The 25802-nt window shown below is 38.7% G+C and overlaps 1 protein-coding gene across 1 annotated transcript in view; it reads left to right on the forward strand.

Moving 5' to 3' along the window:
* The window catches only part of DKK2 (dickkopf WNT signaling pathway inhibitor 2), a 114916-nt gene extending 90522 nt beyond the window's left edge, over positions 1-24394 (forward strand). The window contains exons 2-4 of the mRNA XM_002717198.5: positions 18198-18348; positions 19441-19596; positions 22238-24394. Coding sequence (XP_002717244.1) covers positions 18198-18348; positions 19441-19596; positions 22238-22488 — 558 coding nt within the window. The 3' untranslated portion in view covers positions 22489-24394. The remainder of the gene's footprint in view (positions 1-18197; positions 18349-19440; positions 19597-22237) is intronic.
* Positions 24395-25802: the final 1408 nt, after the last annotated feature.

The following is a 25802-nucleotide window of genomic DNA, read 5'->3' on the forward strand; positions in this document are numbered from 1 at the left end:
TAGGATCCAAGGAACTAGGAACCTTGGATCCAGTAGGATCAAAGGTAACTAATTAGGGGTAAGGGGCACAGAAAAGTTAGAAAGGAATAACTAGGATGAGACTATCATCAGCTCTCTCTGATCCTCAGAAGTATCTACTGTCATAGTTCCCACCTGCCAATAGCTTAAAATGATCTCCAGAGGACACTTAGGAGAAAGGTTCAAATACAGCCACTACTCCTGATGTCTATCAGGGCATCATTAATGCTGTGGCAGATACCATCAATACCAGTTAGAAATGGAAGAGCCTACTTTTAACTTAGATAATTTATTCATGCAAATACAATTAGCTGTAGGAATGTTATATAATAGAATTGATAATAATTCACTTGAAAAAGTGAATACAATGGCTCAACATGAAATACTTGCAACTAAATTCCCAGTCAGAAAATGCTCATTGACAACTTCCCTTTGTTGTTAAAAGCATGTGATTTTCAAAATAAACATCTATTTTCAGAGTAGTTTTAAATTTACAAAGCAAAAATTGTGAAATAGTATAAAGAATTCCTATATACCCAACACCAACACCCAGCTTTCTCTATTAACATCTTATATTAATATGATGTATTTGGGCCGGCACTGCGGCTCAAAAGGCTAATCCTCTGCCTGCGGCACTGGAACACCGGGTTCTAGTCCCGGTTGGGGCGCCAGATTCTGTCCCGGTTGCTCCTCTTCCAGTCCAGCTCTCTGCTGTGGCCCGGGAAGGCAGTGGACGATGGCCCAGGTCCTTGGGCCCTGCACCCACATGGGAGACCAGGAGAAGCACCTGGCTCCTGGCTTCAGATCAGTGCCGTGCACCGGCTGCAGCGGCCATTGGAGGGTGAACCAACGGTAAAGGAAGACTTTCTCTCTATCTCTCTCTCTCACTATCCACTCTGCCTGTTAAAAAAATTAAAAAAAATGATATATTTGTCATAATTAATGAACCACACCCACTTCCTCTATTTATTTTACCCAAACTTCCTGTTTCCTTCCCACACATCCCAGCTTCTAGTAATCATCATTCTGTGTTCACACTGATATTTTTTTAAGCTCCCACATATGAAGGGCAAACATATGGTACTTATCTTTCTGTGTCTGGCTTATTTCATTTAACGTTATGTCCTCCACTCCATCCACTTTGCTGCAAATAGCATGTGATTTAAGGTACATCTTTGTTATATAGTTGTAGGTTAAAAATGGCTTATATAGATCTTAGATGGTTCTTAAAAATAAATTTCAAAATATCTTCAAAATGACCCTTTTAATTTTCAGGCAATTTTTTTTAACCATTTCCAGATGGGTTCTTATGAATTTTTGTCAATTCAATGCTACTTGCTTCCAACCATTGTTGCAATGAAATTTTGTTAATTCATTAGTGGACGAATTACGGAATGCTAAATTATTCCAAGCATTATATGGCCACTGTACAAAGAAGGAAGATGAAGAATTCAATAGAGCGTACTCTATATTATGGTACAGATAAGCATGGAATGTCAACATGGTACAGATTAAAAGGGACTCTGACTCAGCTGGGAGTAGAGTAGAGAGCTAGTCCAGGTTCACAAATAAGAAGTTAATTGATATAGTTTCTAAATGATGAGTTGGAAATATTCTGATGATGAGGTGAATGGTTGAAGGATGCTCTTGACAGGGGGAAAATGTTCACAGATACAGGGTCCTGAAGGAACCTGGCTGACTAAGTGTTGTCCAAGTAGCCCCAGATAGTTGGAGTGTATAATACAACCACTGGAGAGGCAGAACAGGGATGGTATACCATGATAAGAATGAAAGTGTTTTCTGGTCATCTTTATAGTACAGCTCACTTGGAGAAAACAAACAAAAAGCAAGGTCAAGTTCATGCAGCATTCTAGAGATCATTTTGGGTACACTGTTTGATGTGAGGGGTTTTGAAGAAAAAAAAAGTTTGGAAGAAAGTGTAGGGTTACAGATTGATTCTAGCAGAGTTGCATAAAATTTCATTAGCCGTTTGGCTAATGAATGCTGTTTTTCCCCTCCACTTGCCAAAATAGCACCCAAGTTGTGCTGAACCAAGGCATATCCATCCCAGTTCCTGGGGGATCTTGGCTTTCTTAACTGTACTCTGCTTCTCTTTTCTGCTTGCCCTCCCCTATCTCATATTTTACATCCCTATATTTGTGGCAAAAACTGCTGGAATGTGAGGCCAGCCATGGAGGTGTAAAAAAGAGTCCAAGGCCAGTACATCTGGGGAGCTTTAGTCATGAACACGAGCCAACAAAAGAAGCAGAAATACAGAGGAGCATACTCTTTGCAAAGGCTGGAGGAATCAGTGGGATAGATGGAAAATGACTTGAATCTGGAGACATTATTTAATTTTTCTCATCTGGTAACAAATCTTCTGACCTCTCTTGCACTATTAAGAATGTGCTGGTCACCACACCAAAGCAGATGAACTGGGATGTGGGTGGCGTGGGGGACCGACTTCTTCAATATGTGCTCTTTGGGATTACTAACACATTGAGTATGTCATCACAAGATGTACCACATTTCTGAGGCTGATATTTGAACACTAGGGTCACACAAACCAAAGCATCTATCATTTGGCTCATAATTTCCTCCTTTTTTCAGTCCTCTAGAAAGGAATTTAAATAGAATATATCTGATAGAAACAGAGTAAAAGTGAATGAGTGATGTCTTTCTCTGTGCCATGTTGTTCACTGCACATCAATTTCCTTTGCCCCTGTGTGCTGACCTTCCCTTCTTTCTTCCACACAACAAGATTTGAAATTGGTTCAGGGGAACAGAATGCTGAGCAAGTAAGTCCATGTGCTGCATATTGATATATCGATTATTTTTTTGGGGGGGGAAAGTATTTTAATGAACAACATGTGGTCATACTATTGTTATTATCAGAAACCAAAAATAAAATTACCCTGCAAGCTGTGGCTTTTCAACTCAATCGTTCTGAAAACGTCTGAAACAAATGAGTAACCTTAGCTATTGTAAAATTTCATCTGTTATAAAGTCAGGCAACTGGTCCACCAGGATGCTTACACCCTATTATTATGTTGAGACTCTGACACTGGCTCAGATGCTCTAAAAAATAGGTTGGTCTGATATTTGGAGGCCAGAAATGGTTAGATTGACAGTATAAGTATAGTTGGAGTGTGTCTTGCATAAATTGCTATGTGATAGCCGTCTTATCAAGCCAGCATTTCAAATAAATCAGAATGGAGCAGAGATCCTTACCCATTTTACAAGTTATAAAAATATAGCCTTTGGGCACATAGAAAATGGGGAAGGATAAAGTTGGTAAAATTAGCGGGTTTGCACCATCTGTTTCTCTTGCTGCTAGATAAGCTGGCTTGTTTGACCTGAGGTGTTAGTCTTTCATCCCATTACAAATATAACCTTCATCTAAGACCTTGCATCTCTTAGGTAGAGATATTATAATCCATCTGGTCTAAAACTCCTTACAAACTTACCACTTATTTTTTTCCAATTTCAGAAGCAAAATAAATAAAATAAAATAAAATAAAATAGTTCCCTAGGCAGAGTTCTGTTAGAACTATGAATCCTAATTTGGTGCTACATTTTTATCATAAAATATCTTAGTCAATTCAATCTGCATGCCACTCTCTACTGAGGAAACTTCTTGCCCCAATTCTCCAGATCACCTTAAGTCATTGACTCTCCATACCAGTGTACCTGGGAGGATGAAATGCTGCCTGCTTTCTGGTTTATAGACTCTCAGATCAAAGAGGAACAATGAATAATTTTGAAGCCATATTTTCATAGGGCTTAAAGTATCTTGTAAACAGACATGAAGTCCGTTCACTGCAGAACGAATATTGAAAATTATATTTTGCTCTGCCCTTTTCCATCTTCCCTATCATAAAAGAGCAATCTTTAATTTTATCTGCTTCTATCATCTGTTTATTCAAATCATAAAATGAGGCCAGTAGTCATTTGACTATTTTTCTGGCCTAATTCTGAGAGGAATTGAACAAGACATAAGCAAGATTATAGAAGGATTGCAGTTTGAATGTTCCACAAAAAAATGAAATCAGCCAACACAATAACTATCGGGTCAATTAAGTAATTATTAGAACAATGCATTAGAACTGTTGGTGAGTGTGTGGTGTGTGTGTTTGTGTGTGTGTATCAATGGTCTGGTTCAGTCAACAATATTTGTGAAATAAAATGTTTAATCAAGAAGTTACAATCTTGGTGCTTGATACTTCCTTCAAGAAGCCCTGGCTTTATAAATCCAAGTTCTTCCAATTTTTTTTAATATGAAACCATAAGGCACAAATATGAAAGAGATACCAAATGTCACTTTGAATCTTGTCATATCAATTATTTTAAAATAGTACTAATTTTTCTTGCTAATATATACATTTAGTGCAAATGAGAAAATGTTTAAGAAGGTAAAATAAAGGTAACATGTAAAATAAAATTTCCTCTTTCCTCTGCTGTATATACTCATTCACATTTCCATGGGTATTGTTTGTTTCCTGGTAACTGGAATAATGTACACATTTAGGTGTGTGTATGTGTGTGTGTATGCATGTATGTATATGAGTATTTAGATTTGCATGCTTACATGTATAGAGATATTTATACACACACAGATAATAATAGTAATCTCATATCCTTAAGTCTAACCCCATGATATATTTTTAAATTTCATTTATTTGAAAGACAGAGAGAGAGAGTGAGATCTCCCCTCTGCTTGTTTATTCTCCCAGTGTCCACAAAAGCTGGGGCTGGACCAGGATGAATCCAGGAGACTGGAACTCAATCCAGGTCTCCCACATGGGTGGCAGGAACACAAATACTTGTGCCATCACCTGCTGACTCACAGGACATGCAGTAGCAGGGAGTGGAGCTGAGACCTGAACCCAGATATTCTGATATGGGATCTGGGTGTCCCGAGTACCAAATGCCTGCCTCCCTCATGATATTTTAAATGAAAAACTGCTTACTTAAACTTACGTGACAATTCAAACTGTTAAGTATTTGTGATTTGGGCTGGAGAAATACTTACTAATCTTGAGTTATTCTATAATAATAAGTTAAATCTTTTCTAGACAGAAATTCCAAAAGATGTTTTCATATGTACCTGAATATCAGTTTCTTAAATTTTAAATGTGATTTTCATTAGAAAAGGGAGAGTTGATGCCCTACAAAGAATAGGAAATAATAAAAACACACATCATCTGTTTATCATGCTAGGTATGAGGAGGAGGAGTCCTTATTTTGTAAAGAGCCACAGGATACAAGATACAAAGAAAACTGAGAAGCTATACATTGCCAACAAGACACAAGTGTACACCACATGAGGATATTAAACAATCAAGCCGTAATGGCTGTGCTGACAGCTCTGAGTCCACACTGCTTTCTGCCCGAAGAGCACGGGTGTTTTGTTATGTGTTATTTTACTTTTCCACATAGTTTTAGAAATTCTCAAGCCCTTCCCTAAGCACAGTGTCTAAGGACCAGGAGTGAAGATGAACCTTCCTGGAAATAGTGGTGGTTGTCAGCGAGCCTCTTACTTGACTCACGTCACTGTCATAAAACAGATTCCCTATTTAGACTCATGCCTACCTGATGGTAAGAGTGCATCCATATCTTATAGAGACCAAGCACTGCTTAGAAATATTTTTAAAAAATTTTCTAAAGATTTTTTTCTATTTTTCTATATTAGACGTAGCAGTACAGACAGGAGAGAGAGATGCAGTGAAAAGTCTTCCATCTGCTGGTTCACTTTCCAAATGGTCACCATGGCCACAGCTTGGCTGTTCTGAAGCCAGGAGCCAGGAGCCAGGAGTTTCTTCTGGGTCTCCCATGTGGGTGCAGGGGCCCAAGCACTTGGGCCATCTTCCACTGCTTTTCTAGGCCATAGCAGAGAGCTGGATCAGAAGAAGAGCAGCTGGGATTCCAACTGGTGCTCATGTGGGACGCCAGCACTGTAGGCGGAGACTTAGCCTACTCAGCCACCCCTGCCTGTGTGATACTTATATGGGAGGTACCATTAATCTCTTTTTTATTTTTCTTTTTTTTAAAAAAGATTTATTTATTTGAAAGTCAGAGTTACACAGAGAGAGGAGAGGCAGAGAGAGGGAGATAGAGAGAGAGAGAGAGAGAGAGAGAGGTCTTCCATTCGTTGGTTCACTACCCTGATGGGCCTGGAGCTGTGCCGATCCAAAGCCAGGAGCCAGGAGCTTCTCCCAGGTCTTCCATGTGGGAGCAGGGGCTCAAGGACTTGGGCCATGCTCTACTGCTTTCCCAGGCCACAGAAAAGAGCTGGATCAGAAATGGAGCAGCCGGTATCTGAACCGGTGCTCATAGGGGATGCCAGCACTGCAGGCTGCAGCTTTACCCACTATGCCACAGTGCTGGCCCCCTATTAATCTCTGAGTCAACTGTATGAAGCAGTGTTTCCCTACCTTACCTTATTATATGATCCCCAGGACGGAATTTGTCAAAAATACAGATTCCTGGACCCTATCCATCTTACAGAAACAGAATATTTAGGAATCAGTGATTAAGTAGCTTTTAAGATAAGATTTATTTATTTGAAAAACAGTGTGACAGAGAAGCTGCCTTTCCCAGTTGCACTAGAAGCAAGGCGGACAGGAAGCAGAACTGGCACTCTACTACGGGATAGGGCACCCCAAGCAGCTGCGCAAACTATTGTGCCACAGTGCCCACCATTAAGTAGTTTTTAAAGAAACCTCATGGGCAATCCAAAGGCATAATGAGACATCACATCACCCTAGATTGTTTTTTTAATTAATTTATTTGAAAGGCAGTTACAAAGAGGCAGAGAGAGAGAGAGAGAGAGAGAGAGAGAGAAACAGAGACAGAGACAGAGATGAGAGGTCTTCGACACGCTGGTTCACTTTCCAAATGGCCGCAATAGCTGGAGCTGCGCTGTTCTGAAGCCAGGAGCCAGGAGCTTCAGGTCTTCCCACATGGGTGCAGGGGTCCAAGGGCGTGGGCCGTCTTTTACTGCTTTCCCAGGCTATTGTAGAGAGTTGGATCAGAAGTGGAGCACCTGGGACTCGAACTGAGGCCCATATAAGATGCCAGCACTTCAGGTGATGGCTTTACCCACTATGGCACACTGCCGGCCCCTAGATTGGATTTTAAAAAAGACAAACAATAATAAGTGTTGGTGAGGATGTGGAGAAAACTGAACCCTTATACACTCTTGGTGGAAATGTAAATTAACATAACCATTGTGGAAAACAATATAGAGTTTCCTCAAAAAAGCTAAAAATAAAACTACCATATGATCCAGAGTTTTATCCAAGGGAAATGAAACCCATATATCATAGAGCTATCTACACTCCCAGGTTTACTACAGCCCTGTTCATAATAGCTAAAAAAGGGATACAACCTAACTGTCCATCCAACAGTGAATGGGTGAAAAATGTGACACAGATACACAATGGAGTATTATTCAGTCATAAAGAGGGACAGAATCTTGTTATTTGCAGCAAAATGCATGGAACCAGGGGTTCATTATGTTAAGAGAAATAAGCAAACACAGAAAGACAAGTGTCACCTGATCTCACTCATATGTGGAGTCTTAAAAATATGTGATCTCATAGAAGTTGAAAATATAACAGACTGAGGTGGGATTGGAGAGGTGAAGATGGGGAAATGTTGTTTGATGGGTATTAAGTTATAGCTAGATAGGAGTAAGACATTCTGGGCATCTATTGTACAGAAGGGTGACTGTAGATAATGGATTGTATATTTCTGTGTTATAAAGAAAATATAGAAGATATGGTTTTTGAAATTTTAATTTTAAAGAAATGTTAAATGCTTGAAAGGATAAATATAGTTACCCTGATTGGATATTATACAATGTATACCTATAATGAAGCATCACCACATAATTCCCTATAAGTTGGTACACTTTTTATATGTCTTAAATCTTTTTCAAAGATTTATTTATTTGTTTGAGAGGCAGTGTTGGGGGGAGAGAAGTAAAGAGGGAGAGAGAGAGAGAGAAAGAAAGACACAGAGGAGACAGGGACAGAGAGATCGATCCTCCCTGCACTGGTTCACTCCCAAATGGCTAGAATTGCTGGAGTTTGGCTGGTCTGAAACTAAGAGCCAGAAGCTTCTTCTGGGTCTCCCACATGTGTGTAGGGGCCCAAGCACTTTAGTCATCTCCTCCTGTTTTCGTAGGTGCACTAGCAGGGAGCTGGATCAGAAGTGAAGCAGCCATATGGGATGCTGGTGCCACTGACAGCAGCTTCACCCTCTATGTCACAGTGTTGACCCCTTAATTTTTTAAAATATTTATTTTATTTATTTGAAAGACAGAGTTACAGGGAGAGGTAGAGACAGAAAGGTCTTCCAACTGCTGGTCCACTCCCCAGATGGCTGCAATGGCTGGAGCTGTGCCAATCTGAAGCCAGGAGCCAGGAGCCTCCTCCGGGTCTTCCACATGGGTGCAGGTGCCCAAGGACCCAGGCCATCCTCTATCACTCTCCCAGGCCACAGCAGAGAGCTGGATCAGAAGTGGAGCAGCCGGGTCTCGAACCGCCACCCATATGGGATGCAGGCATTTCAGGCCATGGCATTAACCCACTGTGCTACGGCGCTGGCCCGGCCCCTTAAATTTTTTAAAAATAGGCCGGTGCTGTGGCTCACTAGGCTAATCCTCTACCTTGCGGCGCCGGCACACCGGGTTCTAGTCCCGTTTGGGGCGCCGGATTCTGTCCCGGTTGCCCCTCTTCCAGGCCAGCTCTCTGCTGTGGCCAGGGAGTGCACTGGAGGATGGCCCAAGTGCTTGGGCCCTGCACCACATGGGAGACCAGGATAAGTACCTGGCTCTTGCCATTGGATCAGTGCAGTGCGCCGGCCGCAGTGCACCAGCCGTGGTGGCCATTGGAGGGTGAACCAACGGCAAAAGGAAGACCTTTATCTCTGTCTCTCTCTCACTGTCCACTCTGCCTGTCAAAAAAAAAATTGTATCTCATGGTAAAAAATTTCATGAAGTTTCTTCTCTGTGTTCACATTTTTTATTAAAAAAATTTTTTTTTTGACAGGCAGAGTGGACAGTGAGAGAGAGAGACAGAGAGAAAGGTCTTCCTTTTGCCGTTGGTTCACCCTCCAAGGGCCACCACGGCTGGTGCACTGCGGCCGGCGCACTGCACTGATCCGATGGCAGGAGCCAGGTACTTATCCTGGTTTCCCATGGGGTGCAGGGCCCAAGCACTTGGGCCATCCTCCAGTGCACTCCCTGGCCACAGCAGAGAGCTGGCCTGGAAGAGGGGCAACCGGGACAGAATCCGGTGCCCCAAACGGGACTAGAACGCAGTATTAGGCCGAGGATTAGCCTATTGAGCCGCAGCGCCGGCCGAGATACAATTTTTTACCATGAGATACAAAGACACACCCTGCTGATGTTACTAATTATGGTCATTTTATCAAGGAGGAAACTGAAAGTCAGTAACTTAGTTTTGTCTCACACAAAAAATTAATTCTGGAGGCATAATTCAAATTGATGTATAACTCCCAAATTCATCCTACCATGTTACCTTTTCAAAAGTCATGTGGTCAGGCAAATTTATAAGGCTACAATGAAAATTTTATAGTGAAACAATCAATCCTAGATTTGTAAGATGCCTTAAAACCGCACAGTGTCTCCCTCTGTTTTAGTCAGGATTACAGAATTATAAAGAACTTTGTCCTGGGATGCAGATTATGAAGGACTCTAACCATGCTGCAATCCTAAAATGCTGCTTTTTCCAGCATGAAATAAATGTATTTTGGCCTGTATGTTGTGAACAAGTGGGGAAATGGGAAAAAACAAAGACAATCAAGAGTCAGGTAAGCCACACAGTTTAGATTTCTCTAGGTGCTGAGACCATCTGGAAGAGTTTAGCTCTCCACATTCACCCTGTGATCAATAACAGTAATGTACATGTTCCTGCTGAGGATGTGGTGTGTGTTCAAAGTAGAGAATTCCCTAGCATCTCCCTTCTGCTTAGTGACATACAGAGAACAGGGCGAAGCAAGGGCACTTCGAGAGGACCTTGCCTTTACTTCATGGAATTACTGTTTCTCAGGATTTGAGTGAGGCTTTTCAAATACGTTAGGGAAGCTAATGGAACACTGGAAGAAATCCATCACTCCTAATTTATAATCCAGGCAGTTTTAGTTGATACTCTCTCGGCTTTGAACTTTCATATCAAAAATCAATTTTCTAACACCATATCCTGAAAATGAAAATGAGTAAAAGGTATTCAAAGATTTTCCAGGGAGTGCACAGCATGAGCTGTTTTAATGAAATCAACTTCCAGATCTTCCACTTCCAGGTTCTTTTTCTTGAAAATGTACAAGCTTATGCATGGATTTACAATTATTTTTCTTGACATTTTATAGAACAGGGGGATGGAGAAATCCTCACACATTCCAAATGTTATTACAGTGCATTAGCTAGAAATATAAAAAGCTCTTTTGGTTGACAAACTGAAGCAAAATTTGGAATTTTGTTTTTATCAAAGATATTCTTTTTTTTTAAATGGTAAACTTGGACTTATTAACTTTTTAGCTATTTCAAATCTTTAGTATTTTTTAAAGATTTATTTATTTATTTGAAAGGCCGAGTTACAGAAAGGCAGAGGCAGAGATAGAGAAACATCTTCCATCAGCTGGTTCACTCCCCAGATGGCCACAACGGCCAGAGCCGCACTTATCTTAAGCCAGGAGTCTGGAGCTTCTTCAGGTCTCCCACATAGGTGCAGGAGCCCAGGGACTTTGTTGTCTTCTACTGCTTTCCCAGGCCATAGCAGAGAGCTGGATTGGAAGTGGAGCAGACGGGACTTGAATCGGGGCCCATATGGGATGCTGGCACTGCAGGCAGCAGTTTAACCTGCTATGCCACAGAGCCGGTCCCTATCATAGATATTCTTAATGAATAGGGCACCTTAAATTCACATAGGTACTCCCTCTCCACTCCCCCATCTTGTCCTTAAGTCTTTATTTTTTTAAATTTTATTTAAGGGATACAAGTTTCCTGTATTTCATATACAGATTTAGGGACATATGATACTTCCCACCCTACCCTCCCTCTTGCTCATGCTCCAACCCTTCTCCCTCCTCCCTCTGCTTTTCCCACTCTTTTAATTGTTAAAAAGATCTATTTTCAGTATACTTTATACTCATAAGGTGAACCCTATACTAAGAGTCCAACAATTAGTATGAAAAAGTCTTTCTTTTTAATGACATTTCTTTTACTTATTTGAAAGGCAGAGTTACAGACAGAGAGAAAGAAGAGAGAGAGAGAGAGAGAGCGAGCGAGAGAGCGCATCTTCCATTTGCTGGCTCACTTTCCAAATGGCACAATGCCTGGGTCTGTGCCAGGCAGAAAAGACAGGAGCCTGGAATTCCATTCAGGTCTCCCATGTGGGTGGCATGGGGTCTGAATACTTGGGCCATCTTCCTCTACTTTCCCAGGCACATTAGTAGGGAGCTGGATCAGAAGTGGAGTGGTCTGGGCTGGAACCCTGCAACCATGTGGGATACTGGCAGTGCAGGTGGTGGCTTAACATGCTGTGACACAACGCAGACTCCAATTCTTTAAAAGTAAAACTTGGCGCTGATTGGAAATTCTGGATATAGGACATCCAAGAGAGCTGATAATTTGGAGACTTTAAATTTAGCTGAATGGGGGCCGGTGCTGTAACACAGAGAATTAAGCCACCTCCTGCAGCACCAGCATCCCATATGTGCTCTGGTTTGTTTCCCTGCTGATCCACTCTGATCCAGCTCCCTACTAATGTTCCTGGGAAAGCAGAGGAAGATGGCTCAAGTGTGTGGCCCCTGCACCCATATGGGAGAGCTAGATGGAGCTCCTGACTTCTGGCTTTGGTCTGGCCCAGCCTTGGCCATTGTGGCCATTTGGGGAGGGAACCAGCAGATGGAAGACTTCTCTCTATCTGCCTCTGCCTCTCCCTCTCTGTAACTCTTCCTTCCTTCCTTCCTTTCTTCCTTCCTTGCTTCCTTCCTTCCTTCCTTTTTTTGACAGGCAGAATTAGACAGTGAGAGAGAGAGAGAGACAGAGAGAAAGGTCTTCCTTTGCCGTTGGTTCACCCTCCAAGTGGCTGCTATGGCCTGTGCATTGCAGCCAGCGGACCGCGCTGATCCGAAGGCAGGAACCAGGTACTTATCCTGGTCTCCCATGGGGTGCAGGGCCCAAGCACTTGGGCCATCCTCCACTGCACTCCCTGGCCACAGCAGGGAGCTGGCCTGGAAGAGGAGCAACCAGGACAGAATCTGGTGTCCCGACTGGGACTAGAACCCGGGGTGCCAGTGCCGCAGGCGGAGGATTAGCCTAGTGAGCCGTGGCGCTGGCCACTCTGCCTTTCAAATAAGATAAATTAATCTTTAAAATAATTTAACTGAATCATTCCCAATGCAGTATTTTAATCTCTGAATAAATGTTGTGATTATAGATTCAGTGCTTTAATAAATAATTAAAAGCTACTTTATTAAGTTTTGCCAAGTTACTGTGAAGGTAATCATATAAATATTTAATATTCTATAACATTAGTATAATGAATGCATGTTGAAAAAATTTAGATGGCAGATATGTAAGAGATTATACATTTTTTGAAAATCATTTTAGAGATAACAGGTACAACATTTGCAAATCACTGAGCTGATTGTATCTGGATCATGGCTGGTGTTCAACAAATACAGACTGGATAAATATGTACTTCTGTATTGCATATTGAGTGAGTACCAAGCAGCTGCCTTAATGAAGCCATGGCTGCACATCCAGAACTTTTCCCCTAAAATTTAATATAATACAATTTTCCTGGCCTTGTGTTTATAAATCCTGAAAGATGCATCTAGTACACCCCTATCCCTGGAGGTAATTGTAGACAAAGCGAAAGATGAGATTGCACAGCCTTTGGCAGGCAGCGTACAACTGCACATAGCCAGATTGAGTTATGGGTCTCCGCACCTCCCGCAGGTGCAATTTTATTGTTTGATTTTGAAATGACCACCTTCAGGGTAGTGTAACTTGCATGTCCATGGAAGTATAGATCTGTCATGTGAAATGTCTTAACAAGGGAAATCAGTGTTTTCCCTAAATACTTTGTGTAAGCCTGTGCGATGTGGCTTCCCAAATATCATGGCCAACCTTCTACTAAGCTTTCAGAGCTCCCAGATCCTTCCCCATCCCAAGCCCTTTGCTGCTACCTCCCTCTGTCCACTGGCCTCAAATGTTTTTCATTCCCACAGCTGGGTCATCCCCTGCAGGCTTTTTTCTGCTTGCCCGGCTGATGACGTTTTTCTGGCTCCAGAAAACTTCCGAGATGGTTACAGCAGTGCTTGCGGGGACAAAGGATTGTCCCGATTAAAACAACAACAACAACAAAACTAGGACAGTCTTGCAAGAGTCTGGATGGGTGGCCAACCCACATGAACACTTTGTGATGATTCCCTCAGCTTTCCCCATTCCTCATTAGACAGGAACACTACCTTCATTTTGAAAACTTGGGAGTCAAACTGAAGTTTTAATTGTGGTCGAAGGTCTATTGAACGGTTGGTGTCACTGAGATACCTGAAATTCTTTTCTCATTTCATTATTCTTAGGTATCTGATTATTTCTGCTTCTGCATGTTCTAAGGTATGGACAGTGATTGAAACGTAGGGACAAATTCAAACTTAAGTGTTAAGTCTTGAATGCTAGACATTTTCCCCCTATAGTTTTAGAATGACTGGGAAGGGGAAGGCTCAATTATTTCAAATAATATGGAGTAATTACACTTAATTACACTTAATTGTACTTTGCATTAGAATATTATATAATTATTATTCTTTGTGTGATGGGCCTTGTCTTATAACTATAATTTCCATTGAGTTTAGATGGAAATAAAACTGTTGTCAAGAAATGGAATGAGAAAACTTTGTTTACAGTTTTGTCAGTGCTTTCTGCCAGTGTTCTGTCCTTCCAACAGCTGCAGAAGAACATGCTGTTGGTATTTGGAAGCCTCTAGAAAGAGGTGTGGCCAAGTTTATTTTTCTAATCCCTAAATTCAGCAAATAGGTCATCACTCAATCACCTTATCTATGTGTGCATTAAACCCTCACTAGTAAATACTCATGCTTGTGAGACGTCACAGTGGGAGCTGAAAGCCAAGGCATGCATCAAAGTCTGCAGATTCTCTGCCACTGAGCACAAATTCCTTATTTCCAGAAGTTATTCAACCTCTCTTCACTAGAATGTTAAAATTTTTAAGCAGTGACTTGAAATTAACACAGAGAAAATGGACTCAGAAAAGTCCTTTATATGCCAAAAAGAAATGCTCATTTCTGATAGACTTTATTTTCAAGCTGTGTCCAATGTGTTCACTCTTTTTTTAGTTCTTGTCCTGCTTGTAATGATCACTAGCACTGCTATTTGTGGAAACCACTCTATTTTTAACCTAGAAAAGGGGTTGGACAAGTGTCTGTGTTTTTATGGAGTGATCATGGACAGCTCTCATACATTTTTAATTTATGGCCAATCATCTGCTATTATTAGCTATCCCAGATTAATTCATCTGCTAAGTGTGACTGAGGCTGAGTAATGAATGATTCTGCCTGAAGTTGTGTTTTCCTGAATGCTTACAAAACTTTCTGACTGAACTGTGCAACATTTTCTGTGAGACAAGCACGCTAAGATCTCTCTGTAATTCTTTCACTCATTTACACTCTTCCACACAGAATATCACTGTCCCTCTGACAAAAGAAGAAACCATGTTTAGCCTGTTTACCTAACGTCCAAGGTACTGGAGAGCTATACAAATTCACTCTTAAGTTCCCTAACAAGTGAAGAAAGAAATGAACCTTTTATCCACCTCTAAAATAAGTTCCAGATAAACATATTATTCATTTCGTTAAATGGAAACGTAGACTAAGGCACTCAAGCTTACTTTTTGTTTGTCACAAAAGCCATTATCAAATGGGAACAGGTGAGAACCTTTGGAAGCCAACATAAATGGAAAATAAACATTTTCCATTTGATATGTTGCAAGTGACATTTTAATTAATGTGTATAGTTTCCTCCAGCAGTTCATTCATTGCCAGTCATGCTTCTTCAGGGTCTTTCATAACTACTATAATCTCTCTCTCTCGCCATGACACCATCATTTTTTTTTTTTGATAAGGAAATGCCCAATGGCAAGTTGCAGAATTTTCATATTTGAGTAAAAATGTCTTGTTTAAAGCACTTAAAAACACTGCATTATGTTGAAAACATAATAATAGCCATTATTGGGTTAGACCTACATTTTCTCTAATGGGAAACTTTCTGGCTGAGTTGATCTTTGCTGGGTATGCTAATTTTAGAAGGCAAAGCAAGCTCCCAAATATCGATTGGTTTCCCTAAAACACGTCTCAATCAATCTATTTAATACCTTCTGGATTTCATTCATATATAAATGCTGTTTATTGGAACCTGGGCTTTCATAAAAATATAAGAAGCTGAGTAATATAACCTTGCATTTCAATTATTAAAATTTATTTTTTAAATTTTCAAGGTGTTTTGGGATCCTATTCCCAGTACAAGTTTACAATATCCAAAACCTTTCATACTAAAAAAAGTTCCTATATTCTTTTTCTGACTGTGCCTTTTCTATTTCAAGCGAATTAAAAGATATATTGCAGTATAATAAAACTGCATATCCTCTAAATTAGTCTGTCAAAGCAAGACTCTTTTAAAAAATTGAATTGTGAGAATTTTCCCATGCTTTCATTCAGATAAAGGATTATAATGTGTACTAATTTTTCTAAGATCCTTTGCATCAAATAAGTACTGCTTCAATAGTTTTTATTTACCTGATGGTAAATAAGAGAAGAAAAGATAATGATGAACCTTACTACTTTAACAAACAACTTCTTTTCTACCACTAGAACTGTTTTTTCAGAAAAGAAATAAAGTATTATTCTATATTCAGAATCCTGGGAGTGTCTGTTGTTTGTCTTGTAAATAGCACGTGATATTTTAGGTAGTACATGTTTATTTCCGTTGGAAGAACATGTCCTATTTTTTGAGGAAGGAAAGAAACTTGTAAGACATCAAATGTCTCTTGCAAAACAATTTGATGAAATAAATGTAAATAAATCAGAAACACGTGAATTGCATTTCAATTAAAATTAATGGGCTTAAATATAAAGAGGGTAAAGTGCTTGAGGGAAAGAGTGTGGTAAGGCGGGAAGTGACATTTGTTTTGTTTTCATCAGTCTTGGATTCTTGAAAAATGGCCCAACACTTCAACCTCATTCATAGTCTCTTCAGACTCATAATGGAGTTACAGAGTGGGAGAATCATGCAAATTAACTTTACAGTTTTATCTGGCTCCAATTCCAATGTATGTATCAAACATTGCCACTTTGTAATTCTTCACAATCATTCTTAATTTGAAGTTGGTGATTATCTATGTAGTTATTTTAAGGGTACACAAGAAACTGTAGTCAGGCTCAAGCACACCTTTTTTTTTTCCCACTCAGACTCTGAAATAAACTTGATATTTATTGTTTCTTTCCAATTGAAGATGACCAGATCTAAATGGAAAATACACCATGGGGGCCAGAAGTGTATACACATATGTATGACATGGGCAGAAGGAAAAAAGCTGTTGGAAGAAATGGTGAGAGAGCAAGAAAAAAAGGAGTAAGAAACACATGCAGAGCTGGACCATTGACTCCAATTCCACAGGGAAAACACTCAAATTGCACAAGTTATGCAAAAGTCACAAAAATGTATCACAGTTTTTTTTTTAATAACCATCAGCTTTTTTTTTTTACTGCAGTTATCCATAGTGCAGATTTTTAATGGAGAAAGTAAAAGACATTTTCTTGATATTAACACAATGTCTATTCCACTGTGTTTTACACTGCTTTTTGTTTATACTTTTTAAACTTTTATTTAATAAATATAAAATTCCAAAGTACAGCTTTTGGATCACAGTGCCCCCCCCCAAAAAAACTTCTCTCCCACCTGCAACCCCCCATCTCCCACTCCCTCTCCCATTCCATTCACATCAAGATTCATTTTCAATTCTCTTTATATACAGAAGATCAATTTAGTATATATTAAGTAAAGATTTCAACAGTTTGCACCCACACAAACACAGTGTAAAGTACTGTTTGAGTACTAGTTATATAGCATTAATTTTGTAATTATATCATTTATGCTTACTTAAAAAGAAGTACAGAGCTTTTTTATGTTTTGTGTGTTTCAATTAAAATAGAATTATTCAACGACTGAATATCAGGGAAAAATCAAATTCCCAAACAATATTTTACAAAGTTTACAAATATGTTTCCATGCCTCAAAATATGAGTAGGATTGATGTATGGTCTGATATTTTAGGTCCTCAGTTCTCAGTCTTTGAAAATGGGAACAACTTAAATATTCTCCAAAACTTGCAAAAAGGCAAGAAGCACATAGGTAGAGCATATACAGATGGGGGAGTCTGTTTCTTCTGTAATGGTCTTGCTTTCTGGCTTGCTGAAAACAGACAGGTGCAATTGGACTTCAGCATCTCCCTGGCACCCAGAACCCTGCTGCTGCTAATCACCAAGTCTGGAATGGGGATGCTGCTTGGTTTCCCTGAGCCAAACAGTTTATTTTCTCAAACTGTTCTGGAAGTGTTTTTCTTCCTTGCATTTCAACAGGCAGTTATTGTGAGGAGTCACTCAAAATATTTTCTCCATAATTGGGTAAGAGATATGATTTGGCATCTAGCACAGTCCTTTGTTGTTTTATTTAAATTTCTTTTCATTCCCCTTTAGTAAATGGAAAGTTGAGTGTCTATACTATTTCATTGCACCTTCAATTAGTAGTAATCCAACAATTACAACTGTTTCTGAGTCTCCAAAGTCACTCTTCATGGTCTACTATCAACAAAATGTCTAAATTCTAATACCAAAGTTGTATTAATGAAAATACACCAGTATTACCATGTTAAGCTTTGTCACTATCAAAAGCCAATCTTTACAAGGTCTTCAATTAAGTAAGTGTCATTCTGTAGGTTGACAACATTATTACAACGGTCTATTTCCTTTCAGGAGGGACAGATTTATTTCCCACCATGACTTGTGACAGCAACATTTCCTGAGTGTATCAGGAGCTAATGCTTTGCCGTTTGTGTTGTTCCACTTGATAACAGGCATACCCCTGTAGCAGTGATAAGGAATGTGAAGTGGGGAGGTATTGCCATAGTCCCCACCAAGGATCATCAGCCTGCATGGTGTGTCGCAGGAAAAAGAAGCGTTGCCATCGAGACGGCATGTGTTGCCCTGGTACCCGCTGTAATAATGGTAAAGGTTCTCACTTAATGTTTATGGGCTTCTTTCTTTTTGTGTAGGGAGACTGTCTTGCAAGTTAGGCTCATTTCTCCCTATTTAGACTCACGAAATAAAAGGTATCTTTTAGGACTTGGATAGATTAGATTACCATTTAGGATTATCTCCCAGACTTTAGTTTTCTTCAGGCTCTCACCACCTTCTGTATTTTGTGACTCATACTGACACAGGATGTTGGCATGTTGAAGTGTTATGTATAAATAGCTAGAGGTTCCATTCTGCTTATCATGCAAGTGAATACTTTCATGCCAAAGAACCAAAAAAATGGAACCTACTGTAGTTTAATAATGTAATAGTGAGTCAGTCTTCCAGTTTCATACCTTGGTCCTGTTATTCAAGATCTGTTGTGACACCCTTAAATGGTGAAGCAGTAATTGGTACCTCCAAATGGAGACACAGGATTCCACCTCAGCATGATTTTACCCAATATTAATAAATTATAGGCAGAAAATTCACACTAATTATGAAATGAAGACTCACAGACAACATGTGACAAAAATATTAAGTAATTGCAGAAGGCAATCAGAAACATATAATTATTCGAACAAAAGAGCAATATCAGGCTCATACTGCACATCTATTTGTGATCTCTGGGCATAGACCTACTGTGAGTATGTTGGACAGGAGGTAAAGGGAAAAAGACCTCAACTAGAGAAGCTTACAGTGTGCCCTAGGATTGTATTGTTAATTAACAAAGTGATCTGCATCATGGGATGGATGACTAGTCACAAGGTTTAAAAATAATATAGGATAACAGGAATTTGATTTTGTACTGTCAATCTAAGTACTCATATATTCACAATAATTCAGTGTAATTCCGCTTTTATTTTTATTTGCCCAAGGTCACTTGGTCTTGAGAGAAATGAGAATTTAATCAAGGAATCCTGGCTCCAGTGTCAAAGTGTGCTATACCCTAATATTAATAAATAAGTAAATGAACATATGGATGGAAAAACAGATGTTCAGATAGGCAGATGAATGGCTTTAACTGTATATCAGGAGCATATAGAATTGTATTGGTCTAATTGCTTGCATCTCCATTTCTAGGCATCTGCATCCCAGTCACTGAGAGCATCTTAACCCCTCACATCCCAGCTCTGGATGGCACTCGGCACAGAGATCGAAACCACGGTCATTACTCCAACCACGACTTAGGATGGCAGAATCTAGGAAGACCACACACCAAGATGTCACATATAAAAGGTAGGGCTTTGTTTATTTTTTCTTACTTCATAAGAAGTAAAAAAAATACAAATAATTCTATTGACTATAAAAATAAATCATAAGTAGGATATTTTAATGGCAACTTTTTAACTGAAATTCTTAATTCTGAGGATGCTGGAGATTTCTTACAGAATATTACAAGAATTGCATCACCTTGATAAATCATGCCATTTTCTAAACAGGCCTTCCTTTTTACATGGAATTTGGAAGAAATATTGTATATAAACATTGTTGTCACATATATATCAAAGAATAAAATATTTTTGAAAAATAAATGGGAAAATGTAGCCATCTGATTAAATTGTTAGACTTGTAAGTCATTTTATCACCTTTGCAAATTAAAAAAGTTACCATAATTTATTTATCTGGTTATCAGTTGATGGACATGTGGGTTGATTGTATGTCATAGCTATTGTGAATTGAGCTGCAATAAGCATGAGTATACAAATAATTCTTTTCATATGCTGATTTCATTTTATTGGGGTAAATTTTCAAAGAATCTCCATACTGTGTTCCATATTAGTTGTACTAGTTTACATTCCTGCCAACAGTGTTTGGGTACCCTTTTCTCGACATCCGCACCAGCATTTGTTGTTTATTGATTTCTGTGTAAGAGCCATTCTAACTAGGATGAGATGAAACCTCATTGTGGTTTTGAGTTGCATTTCTCTGACAGCTAGTGATCCTGAACATATTTTCATGTGTCTGTTGGCCATTTAGATTTCATCCTTTGAATAATGTATATGCATGCTCTTTGCCCACTTCTTACAGGATTGTTTGTTGTACTGCTGTTGAGTTTCTTGAGTGCTTTATTGAAGCCTAAACACTGATGGTAAAATTTTGAAAGCATAAAACACTTCCATTTTTTTAAAGAGTTCTTCCAAGTCTCATCTGTGGATTACTACTCCCTCAATATGTTCTGTGAATAAAAATGTCATACGTTCAAAAGAGTTTTGAAATAATTCATCTTCCCTTTTTTTTTTATAAATTTACGATAAAACATTTATATACTGAAAGCTCTGTGAAGTCCAATGATGATAAGGAAAACTAGTCACTTTTTTCAACATTCTGTTTCTCATGCTTGCATGTTTTTTAGAGCTGATATCCCATGGACTATCTGATCTATTAGTTTTGCCTGGAACACTAATAGTTGCATAGATTGTGCTAAGGGTCTGGCAAATAATTCCTCTTATCTTTTTTTCTACCTTTCCAGAAGTTCAAAAATTTTTTCCATAGCTCCTAATATTTCTATTCCACAAAATTCATATGCATTTGATATTACAGAAGTGTCCTTTATTCCAACAGATGCCTATCTTACTGTATGGTTTCAAATTTACTCATTATTTTCATTTACTTATATATGTAACTTTTCTGATGGCAAATGAAAGAACCTACTGTGCTGAATGGCTAGAGAATTATGATTAACCTGTGATGACACACAACCCTTTAGACCAGGGGTTGACATGGTTTGGCTTGTGAGTCCAATTTGTCCTGCCTCCTGTTTTTATAAATAAAGCTTAATTGGAACACACATTTATACATTTATTTAGACATTGACTGTGGCTGCTTTTGCAATACAACATCAAAATTGAGGAGCTGTGATGCAGCTTATGGCCTTAAAACCCTACCATATTTATAACCTGACACAACAGAACTATGCAAAACTCTGATTTATCAGAATTACACATCAACCCCACCATGATGTATGGGGGCTATACTGGCTTAACCACTTCTCGCTGGCTAAAATACCTAGATTTGTGCTTCCATGTGTTTCTATGATAAGTTTGTAGATACTGCTGGGCCTCTTTGCCCTCAGATGGGCTCATTGTCAATTATCTGCTCTGCTTTGCCTCATGGCTCTATGAAGGCTGCATTTTCTGGATTCCTTGTCAGTTGTGTCTGCCAACATATTCTCCCACTTCCACTGCCTGAGGTAGGGTTTGTGGCAACACTGTGTCTCCTGGTGGCTTCAGCTGCTACCTGTTGGGATTCCAGTCCTGGCCAGTTATTTCAGCCACCAGGTTCTGACACCACCTGATTCTTTGGGTCCTTTAGCCTAAATGTGGTAGTGGCCTCCTGTGACTGCTCACCCTTCTAGTACGTTTCACCCCTGCCACCACCTGTGGGACTAATTCTCTGTATGAAAAATAGTCTGCCTGGGATACTTGTAGTTTCCTTTTCCTGGCTGGGCTCAAAATGATTCATGGTCCTGTGAGTCCCTGAAAATTTCAACTTCCTTCTTCACTAGGAGGTTATTTAAACCTTTCAAGAAGATATCAAGTTAACTAATTTGAAAGCAATCCTTTTACTTTCTTTTTTTCACTGACCTAGAGGGGGAAAAAAGTAATGATCAGTGAAATACCTATTAATAGACTATGAAAAGTAACTAGAAGATGATGCATAGTCCTGGCTATTCATTGCATTTGATGTTTAGTTGGCAAATAATGGAAACAGACTGATGTTTATGTGATTTAAGGGAGAGTCAATTGGTATGAATCTAAGACATTTCTAGCACCTGAAAGATAGAATAAGTAAAAGTGTCCTATGAGCTTCTGACTGCAAAGTTGATTTTTTTCTGAAGCGTCAGAGTAATATCATCTATTGATCCTCATTTCTGTAGGGCATGAAGGAGACCCCTGCCTACGATCATCAGATTGCATTGAAGGGTTTTGCTGTGCTCGTCACTTCTGGACCAAAATCTGCAAACCAGTGCTCCATCAGGGGGAAGTTTGTACCAAACAACGCAAGAAGGGCTCTCATGGGCTGGAAATTTTCCAGCGGTGTGACTGTGCGAAGGGCTTGTCTTGCAAAGTATGGAAAGATGCCAGCTACTCCTCCAAAGCCAGACTCCATGTGTGTCAGAAAATTTGATTGCCTCTGAGGAAAGCATCACTAGCAGACTGTGAATTTGTGTATTTAATGCATTAGAGCATGGTGGAAAATAAAGTTTGGAATGCAGGAGAATGGCTAAAGTGAAGAATGTAATAAGAATGTAGATCACAGAAAGAAAAAGAGAACTGGATTAGAATGGTTGACCAATGCAACACAGCCTTGTGTTTCCATTATGCAACTTGTTTATGTAAATAATGTACACAGTTGTGAAGATGCTATTATTAAAAAAAGCACACAGTGGAAATTACTGACGATTACCATGTGACTTTCCAACAGTTTAGGTTGTGCTGGAAAAGATATTTCCTTCAAATTGGTGATTGACTATATGAATAGCACAAAAGCCATATTTCTATTCCAAATTGTAGTTTAATAAAATATTCTTAGTATACCTGGACAAACGGTAGGCTGTGAAACATGAAAACAGTTGGTAAACAGGAATTAAAAACCTGGAGCATAGTTAATTTGCAACATAGAATCACCTTTTAATTTGGGACACTACTTTTACCACTCAATTAAAGGCCTTCACAGACAAGAAAAAAGTATTTCCCAGATGCCATCAAAATAGTGGCAGGTCTTTCATCAAACTCATTAGAAAAAAAAGCAAGCTTATTTTTCCTTAGCTTGCTTATTTTCAGTTTTCAAAAATATAATTTCACTTGTAAAATTAATAAGATCCGGCATAAAACATTCTCTTCAGATTTTGAAGGAACAATATTGCACCCCTCTCAATTGTATGTGATTCCTATTCTGAATGTATTTTATTCTCCAGACTATGTCATATTTTATCTCACCAGAAAACGTTGTCCATTGTCCAGGTTTTGGCAACCCATAGGTTATATATTTGAAGCACAAGCTGACTTTTCATCTTTGAAGCCAGAGACTGCACAACCTAAATGGAAGGTCTTCATGGGATTTGCTATCATAATACTCATTATGCAGATGGGTACAGCATGAGGTCACTTGCCCTTACTATTCTTAAAATCCTTGTTTGATATTTTTGAGGCTCTAAAATAATCTTCATATGAGTAGGTCTCACAAAATGGACTCCCAAAATAGATAGTGTACTGGAGTTCCATTGTCCTTTGTAAGCTTCTATCCGGCCAATGGCACCCTCTAATTTTTCTGCACCAGACTCTCTGCAACAGCTACTTTATTGCCAAAGATATAGTTTCTCTTGAGACTAAAAAATAGAAATGGAATAACTTGTAAAATTTATATATTGTGAATCTATGCAAACCACAGGTTCTAAATTCTTGGAAACCACTGTACCATATATATATATATTTTTTTTTTGCTTAACTCGGTTCTAAGTAATATGTCTAGAACATAAAAGAATAAAAAGGTTATCTTATAATTATTACTTTAAGCATTTATAGACCATAAATGATTGTCTAATTTTCTTTTACTTAAAATCCACTGCAGTCTCAAATTCAAGTTCTCACAATACAAATGGAATCTTAGGCAGTATATGTATTAAGGATTTCAGCTTACTATATTTACTAGATTGATTGAGATTTATGCTTTCCACACATGTCTGAAAAACAAGTAAATTGTAAGCTAATTTATCCAAGAGCCAATGTTTGTACAAACAGATGGCTATAATCTCTGTGATATGCAAATGTAAGATTTTCAGTCAAATGTTTCTTATTCAGCAATTATATTTACAATCTGGTTTTCATATTGCTTCCCCCATATTAACCCTTTCAAAAATTATTATTTGAAGTAATTTATTTACTGGAAATGTTAATGAGATGTATTTTCTTATAGAGATATTTCTTACAGAAAGCTTTGTAGCAGAATATATTTGCAGCTGTTGACTTTGTAATTTAGGGGAAATGTATAATAAGATAAAATATATTAAATTTTTCTCTTCCAAAAAATTAAATTCAAATTTCCTTGTGTTTTTCTTCTGGAGAGAATATTCATAAAATAATAAATTCTCAGAGTTCTAATTGCTTCCTCTGATTTCACCACCTGAGTTGGGAATCTTTTGGATGGCAGCAGCATGAAATGATCCAAAGCAGTTTACTGCTAATAAAGACTGTTTATTTCATGACAGGGGAGTTGTAATTGTTAGAAAGTCACCTCTTTCTTCTTTAAACCAAAGTATCCCAAACTTCGCTTTATACACATTTATTCTTACTTTGCCTTTTGGGACATCTTAGAACAAGGGATCTCCACAAACTTCTTCAAAACACTTGAAGTCAGTATGAATTCATATTGGCTTCTACTAGAATGAGTCCATATACTTTTTCTCTCCAGGCCAAAATTTTCCAAAATGGAGATACAACATGTTTAAAGTTAGTAGTTCTTTTCCATATAGAACAGAGAAGGTACAAAATGTCTTTATTTGTATATGGAGGTAGACTAGCTTACATTGGCCTTTAGTAAACTCAAGTTTACTAACTAGGAAGTGGATCTTTCCTTTGGTTTCTGAATCCAGGGTTATCAGGAGCATTTGACAAACAGAGAGTTCTGGAATGGTAGTAAAAACCCATGTTAAATTAAGATAATAATCACCCAGAAATGTAGAAAATAAACATTGTGTGACATAGTGAAATAGAGTCAGTGTAGCATTGGCAGCTTAATGAAGCTAAAACCATCTCACAGCTAGAGGTAAGCTTCAAAAAGCACCAATGAAATAATATGCTCATTGTTTTCATTAGTCACTTGAACTACTATTAAATGGTTAGCCAATGGAATGGATAATCAAATTTATATTTCCTAGTTAAACTCTATTTTTAGACAGTAACAATCATATAGGTTGTATTTTTCCTTTCCACCATGCTCAGTGAGATGCTCTGACATAGACAAATTGTCTTGACTTATAGTTTTTAGCTTAGAAATAAAAATAGAATTTCCAGAAATACATTCAGTGACACTTTTTTCTTCATTCACATTCAGGTTGATTAAGAGAAAGATTCCAAAACTTAAAGCCAGATGACATATTACCCTGTTGGTGACAAAATTAACATGGGAGAATGTGGCATATGTTTGTGGGCAAGCGGTTATCTCGACACTAAACACCAGAAATAGATTATGCACTCATTCACAGGCAGCTCCAGACTACATCAGTTCTACCGTGTGGGATGCCCTGTAAAACTCAATAATGGGCAAACAAGAATGACATGCTTCCTTCTAGCAGTCAGCACAAAAGAAGGGGTGAGGAAGGTTCTGAACCATGCACTTCTTGTTCAAGAATCTCCTTCAAAATTCTACAAAACTGGAAAATTCTTACCACATGGAAAATGTGAGTAAGGTATAAAATGAGACAAAATTTACCATTCCAGTCC

This window comes from Oryctolagus cuniculus, chromosome 8, assembly GCF_964237555.1.
Source record: "Oryctolagus cuniculus chromosome 8, mOryCun1.1, whole genome shotgun sequence".
NCBI lineage: Eukaryota > Metazoa > Chordata > Mammalia > Lagomorpha > Leporidae > Oryctolagus > Oryctolagus cuniculus.